General features: G+C 43.3%; 1 protein-coding gene across 1 annotated transcript in view; it reads right to left on the bottom strand.

The window, feature by feature from the left end:
- The window catches only part of ENPEP (glutamyl aminopeptidase), a 128,347-nt gene that overhangs the window by 94,283 nt on the left and 13,499 nt on the right, over nucleotides 1–20,565 (bottom strand). Inside the window, exons 2-3 of the mRNA XM_077278968.1 lie at nucleotides 6,992–7,133; nucleotides 5,292–5,423 (exon numbers count right to left, since the gene is read on the bottom strand). Of these exons, the coding sequence (XP_077135083.1) occupies nucleotides 5,292–5,423; nucleotides 6,992–7,133 (274 nt within the window). The remainder of the gene's footprint in view (nucleotides 1–5,291; nucleotides 5,424–6,991; nucleotides 7,134–20,565) is intronic.

The raw sequence follows: 20,565 nt of genomic DNA, 5'->3' as shown, positions 1-20,565 counted from the left end.
TGTTGGGGGTGGTGGTGGAGAAGGCAATGATGGAGGTGGGGAGAAGGCAATGGTGGAGGTGGTGGGGGAGAACAATGATTGGGGTGGTGGAGAGAGCAATGATGGAGGTGGGTGAGAAGGCAATGATGGAGGTGGGGGAGAAGGCAATGATGGAGGTGGGGAGAAGGCAATGATGGAGGTGGGGAGAAGGCAATGATGCAGGTGGTGGGGAGAACAATGATTGGGGTGGTGAAGAGGGTAACGATGGAGGTGAGGAGAGGGCAATGATGTGGTTAGTGAACGAGAACAATGGGGTGGTGGAGAGGGCAATGATGGAGGTGATGGGAAGGGCAATGATGGAGGTGATGTGGGAGGGCAATGATGGGGTAGTGGAGAGGGCAATGATGGGGTTGGTGGAGAGGGCAATGATGAAGGTGGTGGAGAGGGCAATGATGAGGGTGGTGGAGAGGGCAATGATGTGGGTGGTGTAGAGGGCAATGATGAGGTGGTGGAGAGGGCAATGAGGAGGATGGTGGAGAGGGCAATGATGGGGTTGGTGGAGAAGGCAATGATGAAGGTGGTGGAGAGGGCAATGATGAGGGTGGTTTAGAGGGCAATGATGGACAATTATGTAATGCAGGCTGAGAAGAGGACAATGAGGGATGTGGGAGATTAGGATGGGAGGAAGGGGGCTTATAATGGACTTACTAACAGGGGTATGAGGACTTTAGATATCGATGTAAAATGAATTGGGTGGTGGAGGAGGGTGCTACACCCCTGATAGTGTCCTCCTCCATCTTACAACTCATTGTGATGCTATCAGGGACTTCAAATTTATTGGGGAGTGGGAGAGAAGACAATAAGGTGCAAAGGACCCTTTGTAATGAATTGAAATGTGGGACGCTGTCAGGCACTAGTAATGAATTGAGAGGTGGCAAAGGATGCTCAGTACCTGATAGTGTCTTCTCCCACCCCAAATTCATTATAATGCTATCAAGGACTTATAATGAATGTCCCACAAGGACAAGGACTAAGACTATGTGCACACGTTCAGGATTTGCAGGAGAAAATTCTGCTGCATATCCTAATGTGTTGGAAGGAAGAAAGTTGCGTAAAATACATTTATTTTTTTTCCATGTTTTTGCCATGCTTTTGTTACGTAATTTTGCAAATCTGTACAGGTGAAATATGCTGCAAGAATTGACATTATGCTGATTTTAATCTGCTGCAAATCTGCAAGGAAAAAAATAAGCAGCGTGTGCATGAGACTTCAGGGATCTCATTCACTTCACTTGTACTATAAAACCTTGCATATTTTCCATGTGCACATAGCCTTACCATTAAATGGGGAGAGTCACAGACTAAATCATTTATATTATTGGGAATCAAAGATTATAGTTAATGAGGGACACAGTGCTGCTTATCACTTTATATGTTTAAGGAGTATAATAATATAATAGTATATTAATGGTGGGATACACATCTGCATTCAGGGGGAAGACACATGTTTGTATACAATGTATGTGACTTTATGATTGTCAGGGCTGCGATGATCATCGTGACAAGACGAGTCGTGGCTGGGAGATGTCGACATGAAGGTCTGACCAGATGGGGAAGAAACAGGAGAAAGTATCTCTAATCAGACGAGACCTCAGCGGTAAGTGCCTGGATGTAAATATTATTCTGTATCCACACTGTGTGATTTGGAGTGATAATGCTATTTGTAAAATCCCTTATTCTGCATTCTTACATTTTGTGTGAAATGTATGCGTGCTTCCAGGTTATTTTATCGGATGGCACACAGGCTTGTAGAGTTTTGTAGGTCCATTCACACATACATGAAAATCACAGATCTGAGAATGAGATCCGTGAATAACAGAGAATGTTCTTTTCTGATCCAATTTTGAAGATCACACAGAACTTGCTCAGTGCGTTTGTAAAAGCTCACAGCACACTGACACTGCACCCAGATACAGGAATGTAGCCTTATTATGTACAGTATAGCACAGTCTTAGTATATAGTGTACGCTCCTATTTTGTATAGCACAGTCCCTTAGTTTATAGTGTACTCACTTATTATGTATAGTACAGTCCCTTAGTATATAGTGTACTCACTTATTATGTTTAGCAGAGTCCCTTAGTATATAGTGTACTCACTTAATATGTATAGCAGAGTCCCTTAGTATATAGTGTACCCACTTATTATCTATAACACCATCCTTAGTTACATAGTTTCCTCTTTTATTATGTATATCACTGTTCCTTATTATGTATCTTCCACTCTAGTTATATATGATGCCGTCCCTTATTATATAGCTTCCTCTGCTGTTATGTACAGTGCTGTTTCTTACATAGTGTATTCTTGTTATTTTTGTTATTCACAGCGCCCTCTTTATTACATAGTCCCCTCTTTTGTTAGACATAAAATCCTCCTCCTTCTTCACCTCTCGCTTCCTAAAACTCAATGTAGACAAAACCGAACTCATCATCTTTCCCCCATCTCGCGTATCCCCCCTACCTGATATGTCTATTATGGTAAACGGCATCATGTTTTTTCCTGCACCTGAAATCTGCTGCCTCGGGGTAACTCTCAACTCTGCTCTGTCCTTCAAACCGCACGTCCAAACACTTGGCACCTCCTGTTACCTCCAAATCAAAAATATTGCCAGAATCCGTCCCTTCCTCAGCCCACAATCTACTAAAACTCTTGTGCATGCCCTCATCATCTCCCGCCTCGATTACTGCAACACCCTCCTCTGTGGCCTCCCCGCTAACTCGCTTGTGCCACTCTAGTCTGTCCTCAACTCTGTTACCTGGCTAATCCACCTCTCTCCTCGCTACTCCCCTGTTTCTCCCCTCTGTAAATTCCTCCACTGGCTCCCAATTCCCCAACGAATCCAGTTCAAACTACTAACACTGATCTACAAAGCCATCCACAACCTGTACCCTCCCTATATCTCTGAACTAATCTCCCAATATCTTCCCTCATGTAATCTTTGATCCTCCCAAGACTTCCTAATCTCCTCCACACTTCTTCGTTCCTCACTAGTGTTGAGCATTCCGATACTGCAAATATCGGGTATCGGCCGATATTTGCTGTATCGGAATTCCGATACCGAGTACCGATATTTTTGCGATATCAGAAATCGGAATCGGAAGTGTGCGGTGCGTATGGTTCCCAGGGTCTGGAGGAGAGGAGACTCTCCTTCAGGCCCTGGGATCCATATTCATGTAAAAAATAAATAATAAAAAAAAAAAATATTGATATACTCACCCCTCCGGCGGACCCTGGCTCTTAGCGGTGCCTCCGTTCCTAAGAATGCAGGGAGTGAAGGACCTTCGATGACGTCGCGGCTTGTGATTGGTCGCGTGAGCGGTCACATGAGCGGTCACGCGACCAATCACAAGCCGCGACGTCATCGAAGGTCCTTCACTCTGCATTCTTAGGAACGGAGGCAGACGCTTGGACTGGTGAGAGCCGGGGCCATCGGAGGGGTGAGTATATCAATATTTTTTATTTTTATTCTTTATTTTATACATGAATATGGATCCCAGGGCCTGAAGGAGAGTTTCCTCTCCTTCAGACCCTGGGAACCATTCCGATATTTTGTGTCCCATTGATATGCATTGGTATCGGGTATCGGTATCGGCGATATCCGATATTTTTTGGATATCGGCCGATCCAATCCGATACCGATATCTTTGCATATCGGAAGGTATCGCTCAACACTATTCCTCACACAACCGCCTGCAAGATTTTTCCCAAATATCCCCCATCCTCTGGAATTCCACGCCTCAACACATCCAATTATCCACCACCCTCAGTTACTTCAGACGGAACCTGAAAACCCATCTCTTCAGGAAAGCCTACAGCCTGCAATAACCATTCTGCTGCCTCACCACCACCCGAGCTGCCGCCTCACCACCACCCGAGCTGTCACCTCACCACCACCCGAGCTGCCGCCTCACCACTACCCGAGCTGCCGCCTCCCCACCACCAGAGCTGTGAGTCCAAAGAGAAGAAAGTAGTGTGTAAAGGTAAGGATCACCACAAACAATAAAACAAATAACAATATTAATTTTATTAAGACAATTAAAGTTAGACAAGCCGCAAACAAGTTAAAAACAATTAAAAAAAACACAAGGTTAACAAATGAACAACAGTGTGGAGGGCCTTGTAAGTGCCCCATACACACAAAGAGACCTTCCTCCACTATGTGCACCGGGAGTGTGTTATGATAAAACACACTAGGCTACTCAGGATGGTAACCAGAGCTAATGAGGCTCACCAGGATAAATCCAAATTAGCAGATAGCAGCAACTGTGATGACAAAATCCAATCGTGGTACCAAAGATAAAAATAACTTAACAGGACAAGGCCTGCAGACTCACAAAATGTAGTAAAATGATAATAATGATTAAGTAAATAAGGCTTATAACCACCCTAAGAGCAATTCAGTAATCCTGAGAGATGGTCAAAAAAGATAAATGACCCTCTGGGAAATAAACAAAGGGTTAAAGGAGGGAAAAGAAAGAGTAAGGCTGCATAAGACCTGTTGGATCCTGGAGAAAGAGAGTAAGGCTACGTTCACATTTGCGGTCAGCGCCGCAGCGTCGGGCGCCGCCGCATGCGTCATGCGCCCCTATATTTAACATGGGGGCGCATGGACATGCGTTGTGCTGCGTTTTGCGCCGCATGGCCGCAAGCGTTGGACGCAAGAAACGCATCAAGTTGCATTTTTTTTGCGTCCAACTTTCGGCCAAAAAGGACGCATGCGGCGCAAAACGCAGCGTTTTAGCGTGCGTTTTGCCGCGTTTTTGTTTGCGTTGTGCGCTGCGGCGCCGACGCTGCGGCGCACAACGCAAATGTGAACGTAGCCTTACTCAGTCACATCATAGAGGAGGGAGAGAAACCCCACGCATATCGCCACACAACGTGGCTTCCTCTGAGGATAAATAAGGATCTAGTGGTAGATGCAACCTAAAATATTTTACTCAGATTTAGCTGGTCCCGACCATGACTACAGCAAAGGCATTGGCTGGCCTCCTCAATCTCCAGCACCACTCAATCCCAGGGCACAGGGTTGCACCTCCTGGGCTTAGTAGTTCTCCTGTTTTGGCTGCTACCCCCAGACTTCACAATGACCCTTACACTAATTACATGTGTGTGTAAAAATGGCTGAAGAGCTGGCTTCTAACACCATCAGAGGTCACATACATTTGTGATGCCTGTCTTTGCAGGATGCCACATTAGCCTGTTGTTTCGAGAAGAAAAAAATTGTGTTTTTAATTTTTCAAAGATTAAAACTCACAGGAATGCCTCGATTTGATATTCTTTCCACATAGTCAAATTGGTGGATTGCAAATGCAACCAAGTATGTACTCATAGGTACTGATTTAATGAAACGTGTTTGTTTCCACCCATTTCTCAGGTCTTCAGTGCTCTGAAAAGAAATAGAAATAGAGATAGAGATGCTGTTGCTACTTGAAATCAATGTCTTTTCCGTGTTGCACACACATGCATATCTTAATCATGCTGATTTTTTTCAGTTCATATATTTAGGTACTTGAATAAAGTCTTTCTGCTGTATGCTTTAATATATCACTACATTTTTTATGATATTCTATATGCAAAAGAAAGAGGGTGGTTCTTCTGTGAAGGCAAATCCAATTAAAAGTGAAAAAAACCTTCTTTATTAATGTGGTAACTAATGAAAAATTGCACTGGTCACTGTAAATGTCCATAATACATAACCAACCATAATCAAGATTAAGGCTTATAAGCTGAAACGCGTCGGTCATGTATTACGGACATTTACAGTGACCAGTGCAATTTTTCATTAGTTACCACATTAATAAAGAAGGTTTTTTTCACTTTTAATTGGATTTGCCTTAGCTGGAGAACACACACTTTTGTATGCTGCTATTGCGTCCTAGACTGGGGCGGCTCCGTGTGATGATCTCTGTCTAACCATTGTGCATCTGAATTTGGTGAGCTGACTTTCCTTGTCCCCTATGTTATCTGTATGATATTCTATGGCACTGTTCACATATCTGTTTTTTTTTTTGCAGACCGTGTGGTTGTGAAAAATCACTGAGACATGTCTGATGTTATGTCGGAACAAACTCAGTAATGAAAGTTCACGGCCCGTTGAATAAGTCAGATGCCATCCGAATGTTGTCCATTTTTTATGGACTTATAGGAGAAGGTGGAGAACCATTTTTTTCAAAGAAAAATTGCTGAAACTCAGACAAACTCTGATGAAACTCTGATCAAAAATACAGCTGGAAATTAGACCAGTTTTCGTATACAAGAAAATCACCGATGTGGGTACATTAGCCCTTATCCCTGTGTACATTATGGATGACTCAGCGGGTTTTCTGTGTGGATGTCACTGAGGGGAGATTGGCTCTCTGAAGCCTCCTATTTAATCCACAATGTAAAACAGCTCTGGAAGATCAGCTCCTGCTCTGACAAACTTGAGTGGTATGTGGATTCTATCGACAACCATTTTTCTCAGTGATCAATAGGTAGTAACTATTTTCTCAGCATTGACTATTATGCTTGAAGTGCCTGGCTGTCTGTTCGGCTGTTGGGATGTTAAGAGCTGTGGTGAGACACCCCCTTAAACTTGGAGCCAATTTTGGGCATCTCTCCATTATTCGACAAGTAAACCAATCATCTGTTTTTCCATTAGGAAGCTCACCAGTTAGGAGGCATGCAAAAACATTTCAAAGAACGAAAATGAGTTACTCAGTAGAAATCCTTTACATCACAGCAGATATTTACTCACTCTTCTCCTTCTTTAGCAGGAATATTTTACAGCAACATAGAGCAGACTTTCAAGGACACTCATCATGCAAGCAGTCAATGCATTCAAGAAGACTCGTCTGAAAAACTGACTGGACAAAATTTGCTGGAGGATGATTTTTCTGCTCAAAATTTTAATAGCATGGCAAAAAGTTAATATGATAGACAACAGGCAGAAAGACAAACAAATGACATAGTTACCTCCATAGGCATATTGGAGAGCGCATTATAGTCGCTTGTGTGAGTAATGGAAATGCTGTAAGTTGCTTTTTTATTGGGTTCATCAAAACATGGGAATGACTTGCGTGCATCTGTGGGTTCATGATCTGTAGCGGCGATGCTCCTTGAGAAGGAAATGATAATATTCAATGGGTTTTTATTTTCAACATATGAGTTGATTACATTTCATCTTGGATGTTTATAAGTAGTATAGGGTTATATAAGGTGATATTTGTAGCTCGTACACATTATGTAATAATATCAAGATGTTACAGCCTAATAAAACAGAGAAACATGCAGCACATATAGAGCAAAATTGTGTGGCCTGCCCATTGTGTGCTGATAATTTACATGTAAATTTACTCACCCCCTCGCAGAATTAATTATTAAGGAATCTCAACTATGTTGAGTTTATTTGTGCTGACAATAACAAGACCTGCTCTCCCCTCTTCAAATGTTATTCTTGAAAACACAATAAATCACGTTGGTATCTTCCCTTAGATATGGAAAACAACAAGTTACTACTATTCTAGTCTTGAAGATTTTTCAGGCAGTTTTTGTAGTCACATATCATGATGTTTTAATTTTAGGATTAAATATATCTACCAAATATTTGTCATAATCATGATTCTGTAATTGTAAAACATTATACTGAAAGTATACTGAGAGTTGCACCTAATTATTAGGTATTATTAGTATGTTTCATTGACATATACATGTATTGCAAGTTGTATTTATATAGCACATAATCCTACAAGAATATTCAGGTATAGTCGTGGAGCACTCATTTATTTCAGAATAATTCAAGTGTCATTCTTGTGAGAGTTATGTATGTATGTTATGTATGTATTTGGCCATGCTGACCACTGCTAGAACTGTAGACAACGGACATCACTGAAAGTCATGGGCTCAGCCTCAGACTAGTTGAATCCATTATGTATAAGAATCATCAGTCTATTCAGTAAATTTAATCTATTCAAGATCCTATTATCAAGATATAAATACACTGCTCAAAAAATAAAGGGAACACTAAAATACCATATACTAGATATCACTGCAAAAAATATTCCAGTTGCAAATCTTTATTCATTATATAGTGGAATGTGTTGAGAACAATAAAACATACAAATGATCAATGTAAATCAAAATTAATCTCCCATGGAGGTCTGGATTTGGAATGATACTCAAAATCAAAGTGTAAAATTAAATTACAGGTTGATCCAACTTCATTGGAAATGCCTCAAGACAAGGAAGTGATGCTCAGTAGTGTGTGTGGTCTCTACGTGCCTGTATGATTTCTCTTCAACGCCTGGGCATGCTCCTGATGAGACGGCACATGTTTTCCTGAGGGATTTCCTCCAAGAGCTGTCTTGCTAATTGCCTATTATTGCCTATCATTTTTACCTGTTGTCTGTTCCATTTGCACAACAGCAGGAGAAACTGATTCACAATCAGTGTTGCTTGATAACTGTACAGGTTGATTCACAGAAGTTTGATTTACTTGGAGTTACATTATGTTGTTTAAGAGTTCCCTTTATTTTTTTGAGCAGTGTAGTTTGGCTAGATCAGACCTGGGCACACTATGGCCCATGGGCCACATCTGGGCCTTAGGCTTTCCTATCTGGGCTGTGGACCATTACAACAAAACCACTGAGCCCGCTGTCCCCTCCCCCTTCCGAAGTTCTGATTTAACTGGTATTTGCATCCTATACCAGTGAATATAATGGTAAAGGACAGCACCCTCTTTCGCCATTCAGTCTGCAAGACTGAGTATCTCAGTGGAGCAGCTGCGATGACGTCACTAAATTGGGCCTGTTGTGGATCCTTAATCTGCACAAAGCAAAGACAGGAGCAGTATGCTGAGAAAAGGAGAGTGACGTGAGTAGTGTTTTTTTTTATGGTCATTCAATGTTGGAGAATATATGTAAGTCCACCATACTGTACAGGGCAACTGTGGGAGAGCATACTGTGTTGGGGAAGTTATGTGGAGCTTTCATACTGTTTGGGGGGTTTGTGTGGGGATTATAATATGTTGGAGATCGGCAGGGGATAATATTGAGTTGGGGTGTGGGGATTATACTGTGTTGTGGGGGCTGTGGGAGCCTTCATTCTCTTTTGGGAGTTGTGGGAGTGATCATACTGTGTGGGGATAATATTGCAAGGGTCATTCTGTGTTTGGGACTGTGAGGGATTATACAGTGTAGGAGACCATGAGGACCATCATATCATATTGTGTATATGGAGCTGTGGGGGCTATTTTGGGGGGCTGATGTGATCATCATACTGTTTAGGAATGCAGTGGGGCATCATATTGAGTGTGATGGCAACTTAGGTGTGTGGTGACTGAGTGGTCCAGCATTCTGTCTGGGGATCTGTGCAACCATTATAATGTATTGGGGACTGTCAAGGTGTCGTAATGTGTGAGAGGGCTGTGGTGACAGTATGCTGTTTTTTTGGGAGCTTTATTTGCTGTATTTGTTGATCATGGTACAAGGATTGAATAACAGGAACAATATGAATTATACCTTTGTGATCTGCTGAAAAATAAGTAATAATAAGTTTATCAATATTAACATAATACAAGTATGTTAATATTAATATTGAACAGAATTTCAGCATATTGGTTTAGCCTCTTCCATTGAAAAAATTCCTGTAATACTCCTAGAAAAGAAGACATGACCTGACATCTACATTTTGAAAAATCCATAATTCCATGCGTAATCTCTTATCCATTGATCCTACACAATGACACTGTCTAATCCATGCTGGTATTGTTAAGATGGCCATACGCATGCCATAGTTGTTAGCTGAACATTCATGTGTTTTCAATGAGAGATGAGAAAGCCTATACCAGACAGCTTTTGTGGGGTCAAACGTCCAAGCTAAACTGACTTACATTTTTCTCCTTTCTCTATCTCTACCACTGTAAGCAGGTTAAACGGATGCAGTAAAGCAGAGCAGGGGTCAACAAGAATGTGCTTTAATCTACAGTAATAAACTCCTTGCAGGGAGATATCAGGGAATAAAACAGAAAAGGGGAAAATCAGGTGAAAACAGGGTAATTGTGATACCACACAACAGTCTTGCTATCAACTTATCGTGACTCCGCAGTCCTTTAGTCGCTGGTGGTCCGATGAAGGTTGTAGTGCCGGCGGAGTCCAACACTGCGTCTTCCGGCTTCCCCGCCCAACACACCATCTTGCTTCTGTTCATTTAACTGTGGAGCAAAAGAGTAAAGCCCTCCGCGAGGTTCCTCATGGAACGTGTCTCTCTGAGCAGCTGCCGTCACCTGAATGGCTGCTCTGCACGACTCTGCTCAGCGTGCGCTCCTCTATGTGCCAGCTGAAGTGAGGACGCTGCAGCAGTCTGTCCCATATGGGTGGTGCTGTGCGTCTGTCAGCAATGGGATCGCACCGGGCTCTTGCTCCTCCGCACAAGCGCTGCACTCTGCTTAGTGATCGGCGCTCTCACTCGCTCAGTGGCCTGTGCATGAAAGCTCTGCCACAGTTCTGCCATGTGCTGTCTCTCATACTGCGGAGCATGCCACATGCCTGCCTGTGCCCTCGCTGCCGGCGGGAAATTTTCTGTTTCTTTGCACGCTTTCTCCTCACTGCCTGGCTTAGTCATGCCCCCTCTTCCTGGGTCATTGGGCCTGTCTTGTCCCCTATTCTTTCCAATGGGCAACATGGGACACAGCCTCAGCAGTTCCGGACCCAGCATGATGCAGGCACCTGCAGCCCAGTCTTCCTCCTTACAAAACCACCAACCATCAATCGTTCTCTGACATAGTTTGCTAGGAGAGAGCAAAAAGGACCCCATACACATAAGATAATTAATCACACAACAAATATCGCCTATTTAACATGGAAATGGTGATGTCCAGTTGTCAATTTAGTCAAGCATTTCCATGAGGAATAACAGAATAATTGTAGAATGCAGAGTTCAAAAAAGATGCTGTAGAATTGTTAACAGAAAGTAGTGACAGGTCAGGAGTAAGGACAAGTCCTCTTTAAAGGGAACAGGTCATCAGGATTTACCCCTAGAAGGGATTAGGAGAGCTTTATCCACCCTCTAATACCCTTTTTTTATGATGCCTGTGTTACTAGGAAATGCTAAATCAAAGTATTTTAAAAATAACTTTAATTGTCCCTGCTTTCCCTGCTTGTGGTCACTAGATAAGCCTGAGACCATTGTCAATTAATGCCACTGTGTAGTGGGAGCATGCCCACAGTAGTGTAACTGACATTCTGGCATGTGGGGGGAGAGCAGGGAGGAAGAAGCAGAACGCGAAATGCGCGTCGGGGACCCATGCTGCCAAACTAGGTTGTATACCCTTCTACTCTTATGTTGATTTAGACTGATTTCCTGTGAGCATTTGTGGTTGCTGCTAATACACTTATGTCAATTTGACCCTTTAGATACATCGTCGTCTGCCACATTGTAATTATATTGAGGTTTCTTGCCCTGTTAAAAAATCATATATGACTTGTGACAGACCCCATACTAGCACTATGCACTTTATCTTGTGGTATTAGTTTATTAGCAACTACTTATGTACATTACTGGCATCACATATAGCTTTTTTGATAAGTCTTTTATAGCTAAATGAATCTTATATCCTCCTGGGATTATACCCATGGGAGATCTGTAGGCTCAGATAAGCCACTTTGAACAATAGCACTTACATAGTGGGGCATCATATGTATTTATAGGAGCCCTTAGTATATATGTGGTGTTCAGCCAAATGGGCATTAACCTATGGTGATACTTAGGATACATAAGGGGTGTACTACCCAGTTGGGCGGCTATATTGTGCACTAGTATCTTCATTTTTTAACCTAATTGTATTTATTTATTTTTTTTATAAAAACTGTTTACAATAAAGTGTTTAAAATTTTATACTGGCATTTGCTTCCGTTCCTTTCGGATTGGTTTGTGTCCCCTAATTACACGTTGTAGTAGTAAAGAATCAAGAATGTTGAATTTTAACATTCCCAATCATTGGTTATTACTTCAGGCGAGCCTCTGCCAGCAGCTAATTCCTCTTTTTCTATCAAAAACACATGCCTATTTGAGTACTGCCAGGTATGATCGGGACACATTTGAGATGGATGGCCATGAGCTGGAAGTTGTAAAGGACTTCAATCTACTTGGATCAATGATCATTCAAGATGCCTCAACGACACCGGAAGTCAATAGGAGACTAGCTACGGGAAAATGAACAATGAAGTCACTGAACAAGGTCTTCAAATTGAGGAACATTTCAATGGTGATGAAGACACAACTCATACATAGTTTGGTCTTTCAGTAATAACTAATGGATAGGAAACCTGGACGATAAAGAAGACAGAAGACAGAAAAGACAAAAAGACAGAAGAAGAATCAACACCTTTGAAATGTGGTGATCGAGAAGGATGCTATCTATACCAAGAAAGAAGAAAAAACAAATCAATTTTGGAACAAATCAAGCCAGACATGTCACTTGATGCAAGGATCACCAAGCTATGACTTGCCTACTTTGGATACATCATACAAAGAGAGCACTCACTGGAGAAGGACATCGTGGTCGGAAGAATAGAAGGAACAAGGCGAAGAGGGAGACCAGCAACCTGATGGCCTGATACAATCAATATAATGGCAGAGAAGACCCTGGTGGACCTATTTTGGCTTGAACTAGATCGATCTTCCTACAGAGCGTTCATCCATCAAGTCGCCATGGCTCTAGATTGAGCTGAAGGCCGTTAATAATAATGTTTGAGTATGGGGGAGTTGAAGAGTAGCAAGTGTTCCGCCATCAGATAATGATGTATTTAAATGCTGAATACAACATATTTTGCTTTTGATCTGTAATATTTCCATACTGTTCTCAAATTATATGTATTGTATATGTATTGGAGTAAGGGAAGCAAAGTGTTATTCTGCTGTCTCTTACATTCATTTAAACTGGAAACATATACTGTGAAAATATATATTTCACGTATCGTAGTTCTTTCACAGCATTTTTTACTTTTTTCATGCATGTTCTAGAAAACGAGAATTATAAGCTTCCCATCCTATCGTGGAGACTTTTCTATAAGTGGGAATCATATATATACTTCTCGACTAATCAGACTCCGATCTTCCAGTGACTAGCATTCTATGCAAATAAGTCCAGCTATTTCCCTGCACAGGTTGCCATTCCTGGATACAATCTCATTATTTGGTTTCATCTATCAACACTGGTGGGTGGTTACTATAATATATGTTTTTTATTTCATATTCGTGGGTATTTATATCTATATGTATTGTCATTAGGTTGGACAACTGCATATAAATTTCATTGATACTATTGCAAATTGTTCTTTTGGATTTAGAATCATATCATTGCACTACCATTTTATTGTATACAGTTTCTGGTTCTGTTCAAACTCTCGCAGTGTGCGCAAATTTATTTTGATCATCTTCAGAAAATATATATTTCATAAGTTTCCACAAAATTAAATCAACATCCTGATTCATTGGACAGCCACTGTACATTACCAAAGACCATTATCTCTACTCTAGGAATGATTTACTGACTGGATCTGTGCATGTGTGACCAGTTTACCTTTGATCTTGTATTGCTTGGAAAACTTTACCAACTTCACTTGCTATCTCTAAACTATTGTCACTAATCTTATCTCTGACACTCAGTTGTAAAACTAGATTACCAGTACCAAAAGTGTGATCACATGCTGAACTTCCATGAGTACCCGATGTGTTGTAAAAGCTAAAGTCACCAGAGCTCATGAGAAGTCTAACATGCCGACCTTTCCACAGCTCTCTTCTGTACAAAAACTCTATTTTACAAAAAAGGTCAGTGAGGTCAAAGAGTTTCTCTAATACACACAGATGTTAACAGTGGAAATGTCTTATATCTCATCCCATATGTTTCTTTTAAGTCACATGATATTGTAAAAATAAAGCCATGTTTCTATTTTCTGGTGAGATAATAATGGCATTCTAATATATATGCTGAGGTGGTTTGAAAACAGGTTAGCATTGCAGATTTTGGAAATAAAAACCTTTCTGATTTCCTGTAGAATAAACCTGCTGAGATTGTTTATGGAGGCTGAAGAAAGTAGAACTTGTAGTATAAATGTACTGTTATGCTAATATATAACATTGGTGTCTATAGATGTCATAATTATTATTAATTAATCATCAATAATAGTCTTAAAAATATTGATTCTTAACAATGGAATTGTATTCCACTGAAGATAACAAGTATCAAAGTTTCTTGGCAGTTCCCAATTCAAGAGTTATAATAGCATTCAATTATCTATTTACAATAACGTACATGCATCGGAAAGGCTAATAAAAGAAAAAAGCAGAACTAGCAGTTGTAAACCAAACCTAGTGCCAATGGTTGCCAAAGGGACCTTTGTCCCTAGTGAAGATTTTTATAATTGGTAAAGCATCATGGAACAAATGGCGCTATAATAAATAATAATAATTAATTAATAATAATCATCCATCTCCTCTCTTCACACAGGTACAATCTCTGCTTGCTGTCATCTGCTGCCTATCATCCTGCAACAAATTCCTTTAATGATACAATCTCTGCCTGCTGTCATCTGCTGCCTATTATCCTGCAACAATTCCTTTAATGGTACAATCTCTGCTTGCTGTCATCTGCTGCCTTGCATCCTGCAACATTTCCTTTAATGGTATATAACAGTGCCTGCTGAATGTTTGCTAAATTCATTTGTTGCATTGCATTCAATACTTACTGCTGTACATCCATGCTGGGGTCACAGGAGATACTATCTGTGCAAGGTGTTACTGCATATGGTTGTAGCCAGGCCCAGTGCCTTTGATCATGTAACCTCCCTTGGTGTGTTGGCCAATTGCTAATTTATCCCAGACTAGGTCCCACAATCCCTCTCACCTGATCCTCTACTTAAGGTACCTTCACACGAAACGACTTTGTAACGATATCGCTAGCGATCCGTGACGTTGCAGCGTCCTGGCTAGCGATATCGTTTAGTTTGACACGCAGCAGCGATCAGGATCCTGCTGTGATGTCGCTGGTCGCTGAATAAAGTTCAGAACTTTATTTGGTCGTTCGATCGCCGTGTATCGTTGTGTTTGACAGCAAAAGCAACGATACCAGCGATATTTTACACTGGTAACCAGGGTAAACATCGGGTTACTAAGCGCAGGGCCATGCTTAGTAACCCGATGTTTACCCTGGTTACCAGCGTAAAATGTAAAAAAAACAAACAGTACATACTTACATTCGCATCCCCCGCCGTCTGCTTCCCACACTGACTGAGCGCCGCAAAGTGAAAGTGAAAGCACAGCACAGCGGTGACGTCACCGCTGTGCCCTGCTACTGCCGGCGCTCAGTCAGTCAGTCAGTGCAGGAAGCGGACGCCGGGGGACGCGAATGTAAGTATGTACTGTTTGTTTTTTTTACATTTTACGCTGGTAACCAGGGTAAACATCGGGTTACTAAGCGCGGACCTGCGCTTAGCAACCCGATGGTTACCCTGGTTACCCGGGGACCTCGGCATCGTTGGTCGCTGGAGAGCGGTCTGTGTGACAGCTCTCCAGCGATCAAACAGCGACGCTGCAGCGATCGGCATCGTTGTCGCTATCGCTGCAGCGTCGTTTCGTGTGAAGGTACCTTTAGTTCTATAAATTTAGTAGTATTCTAGGGGGGCAAGCGTGCGGGTCAGGCACGTGTCTCCTGGCAGCAAAGTATCACGGCAGCTAGGTATTGTGAAGTGCAGTTATTTCAACAGCAGTTAGTCACGGCAGGAGTCAGGACTCCACACTATGTATCTGTCTCTTTTGGGTATGTCTGCAGAGTAAGCACTTCCTATTACTTGGACCTAGCTTTTCTATTAACCCATCTTACTCCTTCACCATGGTTTCATATGCCCTTAAAGTGTTTTCTCCACTAATCCTCACTCTCTTTTGCTATCCACAAACCCCAGCACCCTCTAACCAAATAATCATCTCCCCTTCCCTCTTACCTACCCACCTGTCCTCTGCTGAGCTGCTCCTCAACCTCAAATCTGTCCTAATAAAACATAAAACAAGACAGTCACTTTCCTTCTCCCACCTGCTCTCCCTTTCTCTACTTCTCCTCACTGCTGGTGACATATTTCCCAACCCTGGACCCCCACAGCTCATACCTCCCATTACTACCCCCTCCTACCGCTCCCTATCTAATATGAACTACTGCAATCTTTCCAACATAAAACCCATGCCCCTGACTCCCACCCCCTACTTCCTCTCTGGAGCACTCTGGAATGCCCGCTCAATCTGCAATAAGCTTCATGTAATTCATGACATTTTTCTCTCTCTCACGAGCTTGCCTTCCTCGGCCTCACAGAAACATGGCTAACACCCTCTGACACCGTCTCCCCTGCTGCGCTGTGTTACGGCAGCCTCCACTTCATCCACACCCCTCGCCCCGGCAACAGACATGGTGGAGGAGTGGGTCTTCTCCTTTCTTCAAAGTGCACCTTTAACCCAATCCCTCCTCTATCCTCCCTTATCCTCCCCTCTTTTCAAGTCCACTCTGTCCACATCTACTCTCCCTCCAACCTCTAAGTGGCCATCATATACCGACCTCGGGCCCCGGCCACTGCCTTTATTGACCAATTCTCCACCTGGCTTCTTCACTTTCTCTCTGCTGACATTCCCACCATCATCATGGGTGACTTCAACATCCCCACTAATACCCTTCAGTCAACAGCCTCCAAACTTCTGTCCCTTACTTCATCTTTTGGACTTACTCAGTGGTCCTCCGCAGCCACCCACACAGACGGACATACACTAGACCTGGTCTTCACCTGTCACTGCTCTCTATCTAACTTCACCACCTCCCCTCTCCCTCTATCCGACCACCATCTGCTCACTTTCTCATCCCTGTCCTCCTCACCGGTCACTCATGTCCATCAACATGCGCACCCCCGCAGAAACCTTGCACATCTAGATGCCCACACACTCTCTGACTCTATCCTACCACTGGCATCCATATCCTCACTCCACGACACAGACAGTGCCACTGCTTTCTACAATGCCACTCTCGCATCAGCTATTGACACGGGTGCCCCTCTCGTTCATGGCAGAGTGCAACATATCAATAGACAACCTTGGCACAATAACACCACTAAAAAGCTCCGGCAAGTGTCCAGGGCTGCAGAGCGGCATTGGAAGAAAACACATTCGCAAGATGACTTCACTGCATTCAAACAGGTAACACTAGCTTTTAAATCTGCTCACACCTCAGCTAAACAGGCCTACTTCGCAACCCTCATATCTTCCCTATCCCATGGGTGAACCTAGCCTCCATGCTGCCTAAGGCGAAGTGCTAAACGGCGCCCCCCCCATAGTAAAATCAGTATAAATAAAACTGGTTTACTCTTTATTTACATTCAATTTACATTACATTTACTCTTTACATGCATTCAGTAGTTTCAAGTCACATAGAGTGCAGAAATATGTCTACAGCCCTGAACAGCCCTTTAATTGCTACGTACTGTAGATCTGTATTCAGATGTACGATAAATAATAATGATTGCAGGGGCCTTCACCATTTGACCCCCACTAATCACAGGCTGCAGTGGTCGTACTATTATGTACAGCAAATGACTGTGACTGTGAGGTCAGTGATTGGCTGCAGCGGTCATGTAAATAATGCACAGGTCGACATCACTTTTGGTACCAGAGGGGAACACCGACACGAATGAGAATCACTAAGTAATGTAATAGGGGGTTTTTAATTTTATTTTTTAAGACCATCCCTTACGCTTTTGAAAATTTGGCAAAATAAGAGAAAATTAAAGCCTACAACTGTCAGGTGACTGGCACAGGCCCCCCTTCAGAGAAACGTCTAAGGCTATGTGCACACATTGCGGATCCGCCGCTGTGGGTCCACAGCAGCTTTCCATGCGTTTACATTACCATGTAAACCTATGGAAAACAGAATCCGCTGTGCACATGCTGCGGAAAAAATCACGCGGAAACGCAGCGGGTTACATTCCGCAGCATGTCAATTCTTTGTGCGGTTTCCGCAGTGGTTTACACCTGCTCCATAATAGGAATCCTCAGGTGTAGAACCGCAGGTGGAATCTGCACAAAATACGCAAAAAAACATGGTAAATCCACGGTAAAACGCAGTGCCTTTTACCTGCGGATTTCTGAAATCCGCTGCGGAAAAGTCCGCAGCCCTCAAAAATACGTGTGCACATAGCCTCACAGTCACCTGACCGCTACAGTTAATAACAGGTTTTATCTGTTCTGTGACATCCAGATGGTGCAGTCATCACTTCCAAAGCTGCTGTTGACCACCAGGGAGGTCTGTGGCTGAATTCCTGAGGGTGACAGGAGGGCAATATCTCTCTGTATAGGATTTATTTTAAATTAACTAGTATGTATATACTGTATATTTTCCCCATCTCAGATAACCCCTTTAATGCCAGGCAGGACACAATACAAACATAACACATCCTCTTCTATTTACCTTCATGGTCACACAGTTTCTTGCTGCCTGTGGTTCCTGTGCTTACCTGGTGTATACCAAAGAGGGCACACGACAGGCAGTCAGGGGTGACTGGTACCATTGTCATATTAAGGAAGGAATTTATGACACACAGCTCCCCTATACACAGTATGATGATTCTATAACTCCCCGATACACCGTATGATGTTCTCACTGCTCCCCTTTACACAGTATGAGCCCACTGCTCCCCTATACACAGTATAATGCTGACAGAGCTCCACTATAGAGAGTATAATGCCCCCCAGAGCTCCCCTATATACAGTGTAATGGGCCAACAGCTCCCATATGCACAATATGCCTTCACAGTTCCCTATACACAGTATGGTGGGTCCGCAGCTCCCTTATAAACAGTATGATGGGCCCGCAGCTTCCGTCAAACAGTATGATGGGGCCACAGCTTCCTTATACACAGTATGATGAACCCGCAGCTCCTTTATACACAGTATCATGGGCCCGCAGCTCCCTTATCACAGTATGATGGGCCCGCAGCTTCTTTATACACAGTATGATGGGCCCGCAGCTCCCTTATACACAGTATGATGGGTCCGCAGCTCCCTTATACACAGTATGATGAGCCCGCAGCTCCCTTATACACAGTATGATGGGCCCGCAGCTCCCTTATAGACAGTATGATGAGCCCGCAGCTCCCTTATACACAGTATGATGGGCCCGCAGCTCCCTTATACACAGTATGATGGGCCTCACAGTTCCCCTGTACACAGTATGATGGGGCCATAGCTTCCTTATACACAGTATGATGAACCCGCAGCTCCCTTATACACAGTATCATGGGCCCGCAGCTCCCTTATCACAGTATGATGGGCCCGCAGCTTCTTTATACACAGTATGATGGGCCCGCAGCTCCCTTATACACAGTATGATGGGTCCGCAGCTCCCTTATACACAGTATGATGAGCCCGCAGCTCCCTTATACACAGTATGATGGGCCCGCAGCTCCCTTATAGACAGTATGATGAGCCCGCAGCTCCCTTATACACAGTATGATGGGCCCGCAGCTCCCTTATACACAGTATGATGGGCCTGCAGCTCCCTTATACACAGAATGATGGGTCCGCAGCTCCCTTATACACAGTGTGATGGGCCTGCAGCTCCCTTATACACAGTATGGTGAGCCCGCAGCTCCCTTATACACAGTATGATGGGCCTGCAGCTCCCTTATACACAGTATGATGAGCCCGCAGCTCCCTTATCACAGTATGATGGGCCCTCAGCTTCCTTATACACAGTATGATGGGCCCACAGCTCCCTTATCACAGTATGATGGGCCCGCAGCTCCCTTATACACAGTATGATGGGCCCGCAGCTCCCTTATACACAGTATGATGGGCCCGCAGCTCCCTTATACACAGTATGATGGGCCTGCATCTCCCTTATACACAGTATGATGGATCCGCAGCTCCCTTATACACAGTATGATGGGCCCGCAGCTCCCTTATACACAGTATGATGGGCCCGCAGCTCCCTTATACACAGTATGATGGGCCCGCAGCTCCCTTATACACAGTATGATGGGCCCGCAGCTCCCTTATACACAGTATGATGGGCCTGCATCTCCCTTATACACAGTATGATGGATCCGCAGCTCCCTTATACACAGTATGATGGGCCCGCAGCTCCCTTATACACAGTATGATGGGCCCGCAGCTCCCTTATACACAGTATGATGGACCCGCAGCTCTGTCATGATTTGGCAGTCTGCAGTCATATAAAGTGACTGCAGACATTTATTCCAAGCCTTTATCAACTTTATAGTATTAAATTGCTTATTTTTAAATTATTAAAGCACAACCCCAGCAGGGTTTTTTTTTCCACTGTTGGAGTGGTGTTTTAAGCGCAAGTCCCCTGCCCTGGTCATTTACTCATCCTCCGGCGTATTCACTATTTTGTGGCACTGCTGCAGTCCCACGGCTCAAACTTGTGAGCGCAGCTTCTGACTGGCCAAAAGTGAGAAGCTATGTCACAAGCGCTCAATGTAAGACTATGAGGCTATGTGCAC

Source organism: Ranitomeya variabilis, chromosome 1, assembly GCF_051348905.1.
Source record: "Ranitomeya variabilis isolate aRanVar5 chromosome 1, aRanVar5.hap1, whole genome shotgun sequence".
In the NCBI taxonomy this organism is placed as follows: domain Eukaryota; kingdom Metazoa; phylum Chordata; class Amphibia; order Anura; family Dendrobatidae; genus Ranitomeya; species Ranitomeya variabilis.
The sequence above is the reverse complement of the archived record's forward strand: the minus strand, read 5'-3'. Positions and strand labels throughout refer to the sequence as shown.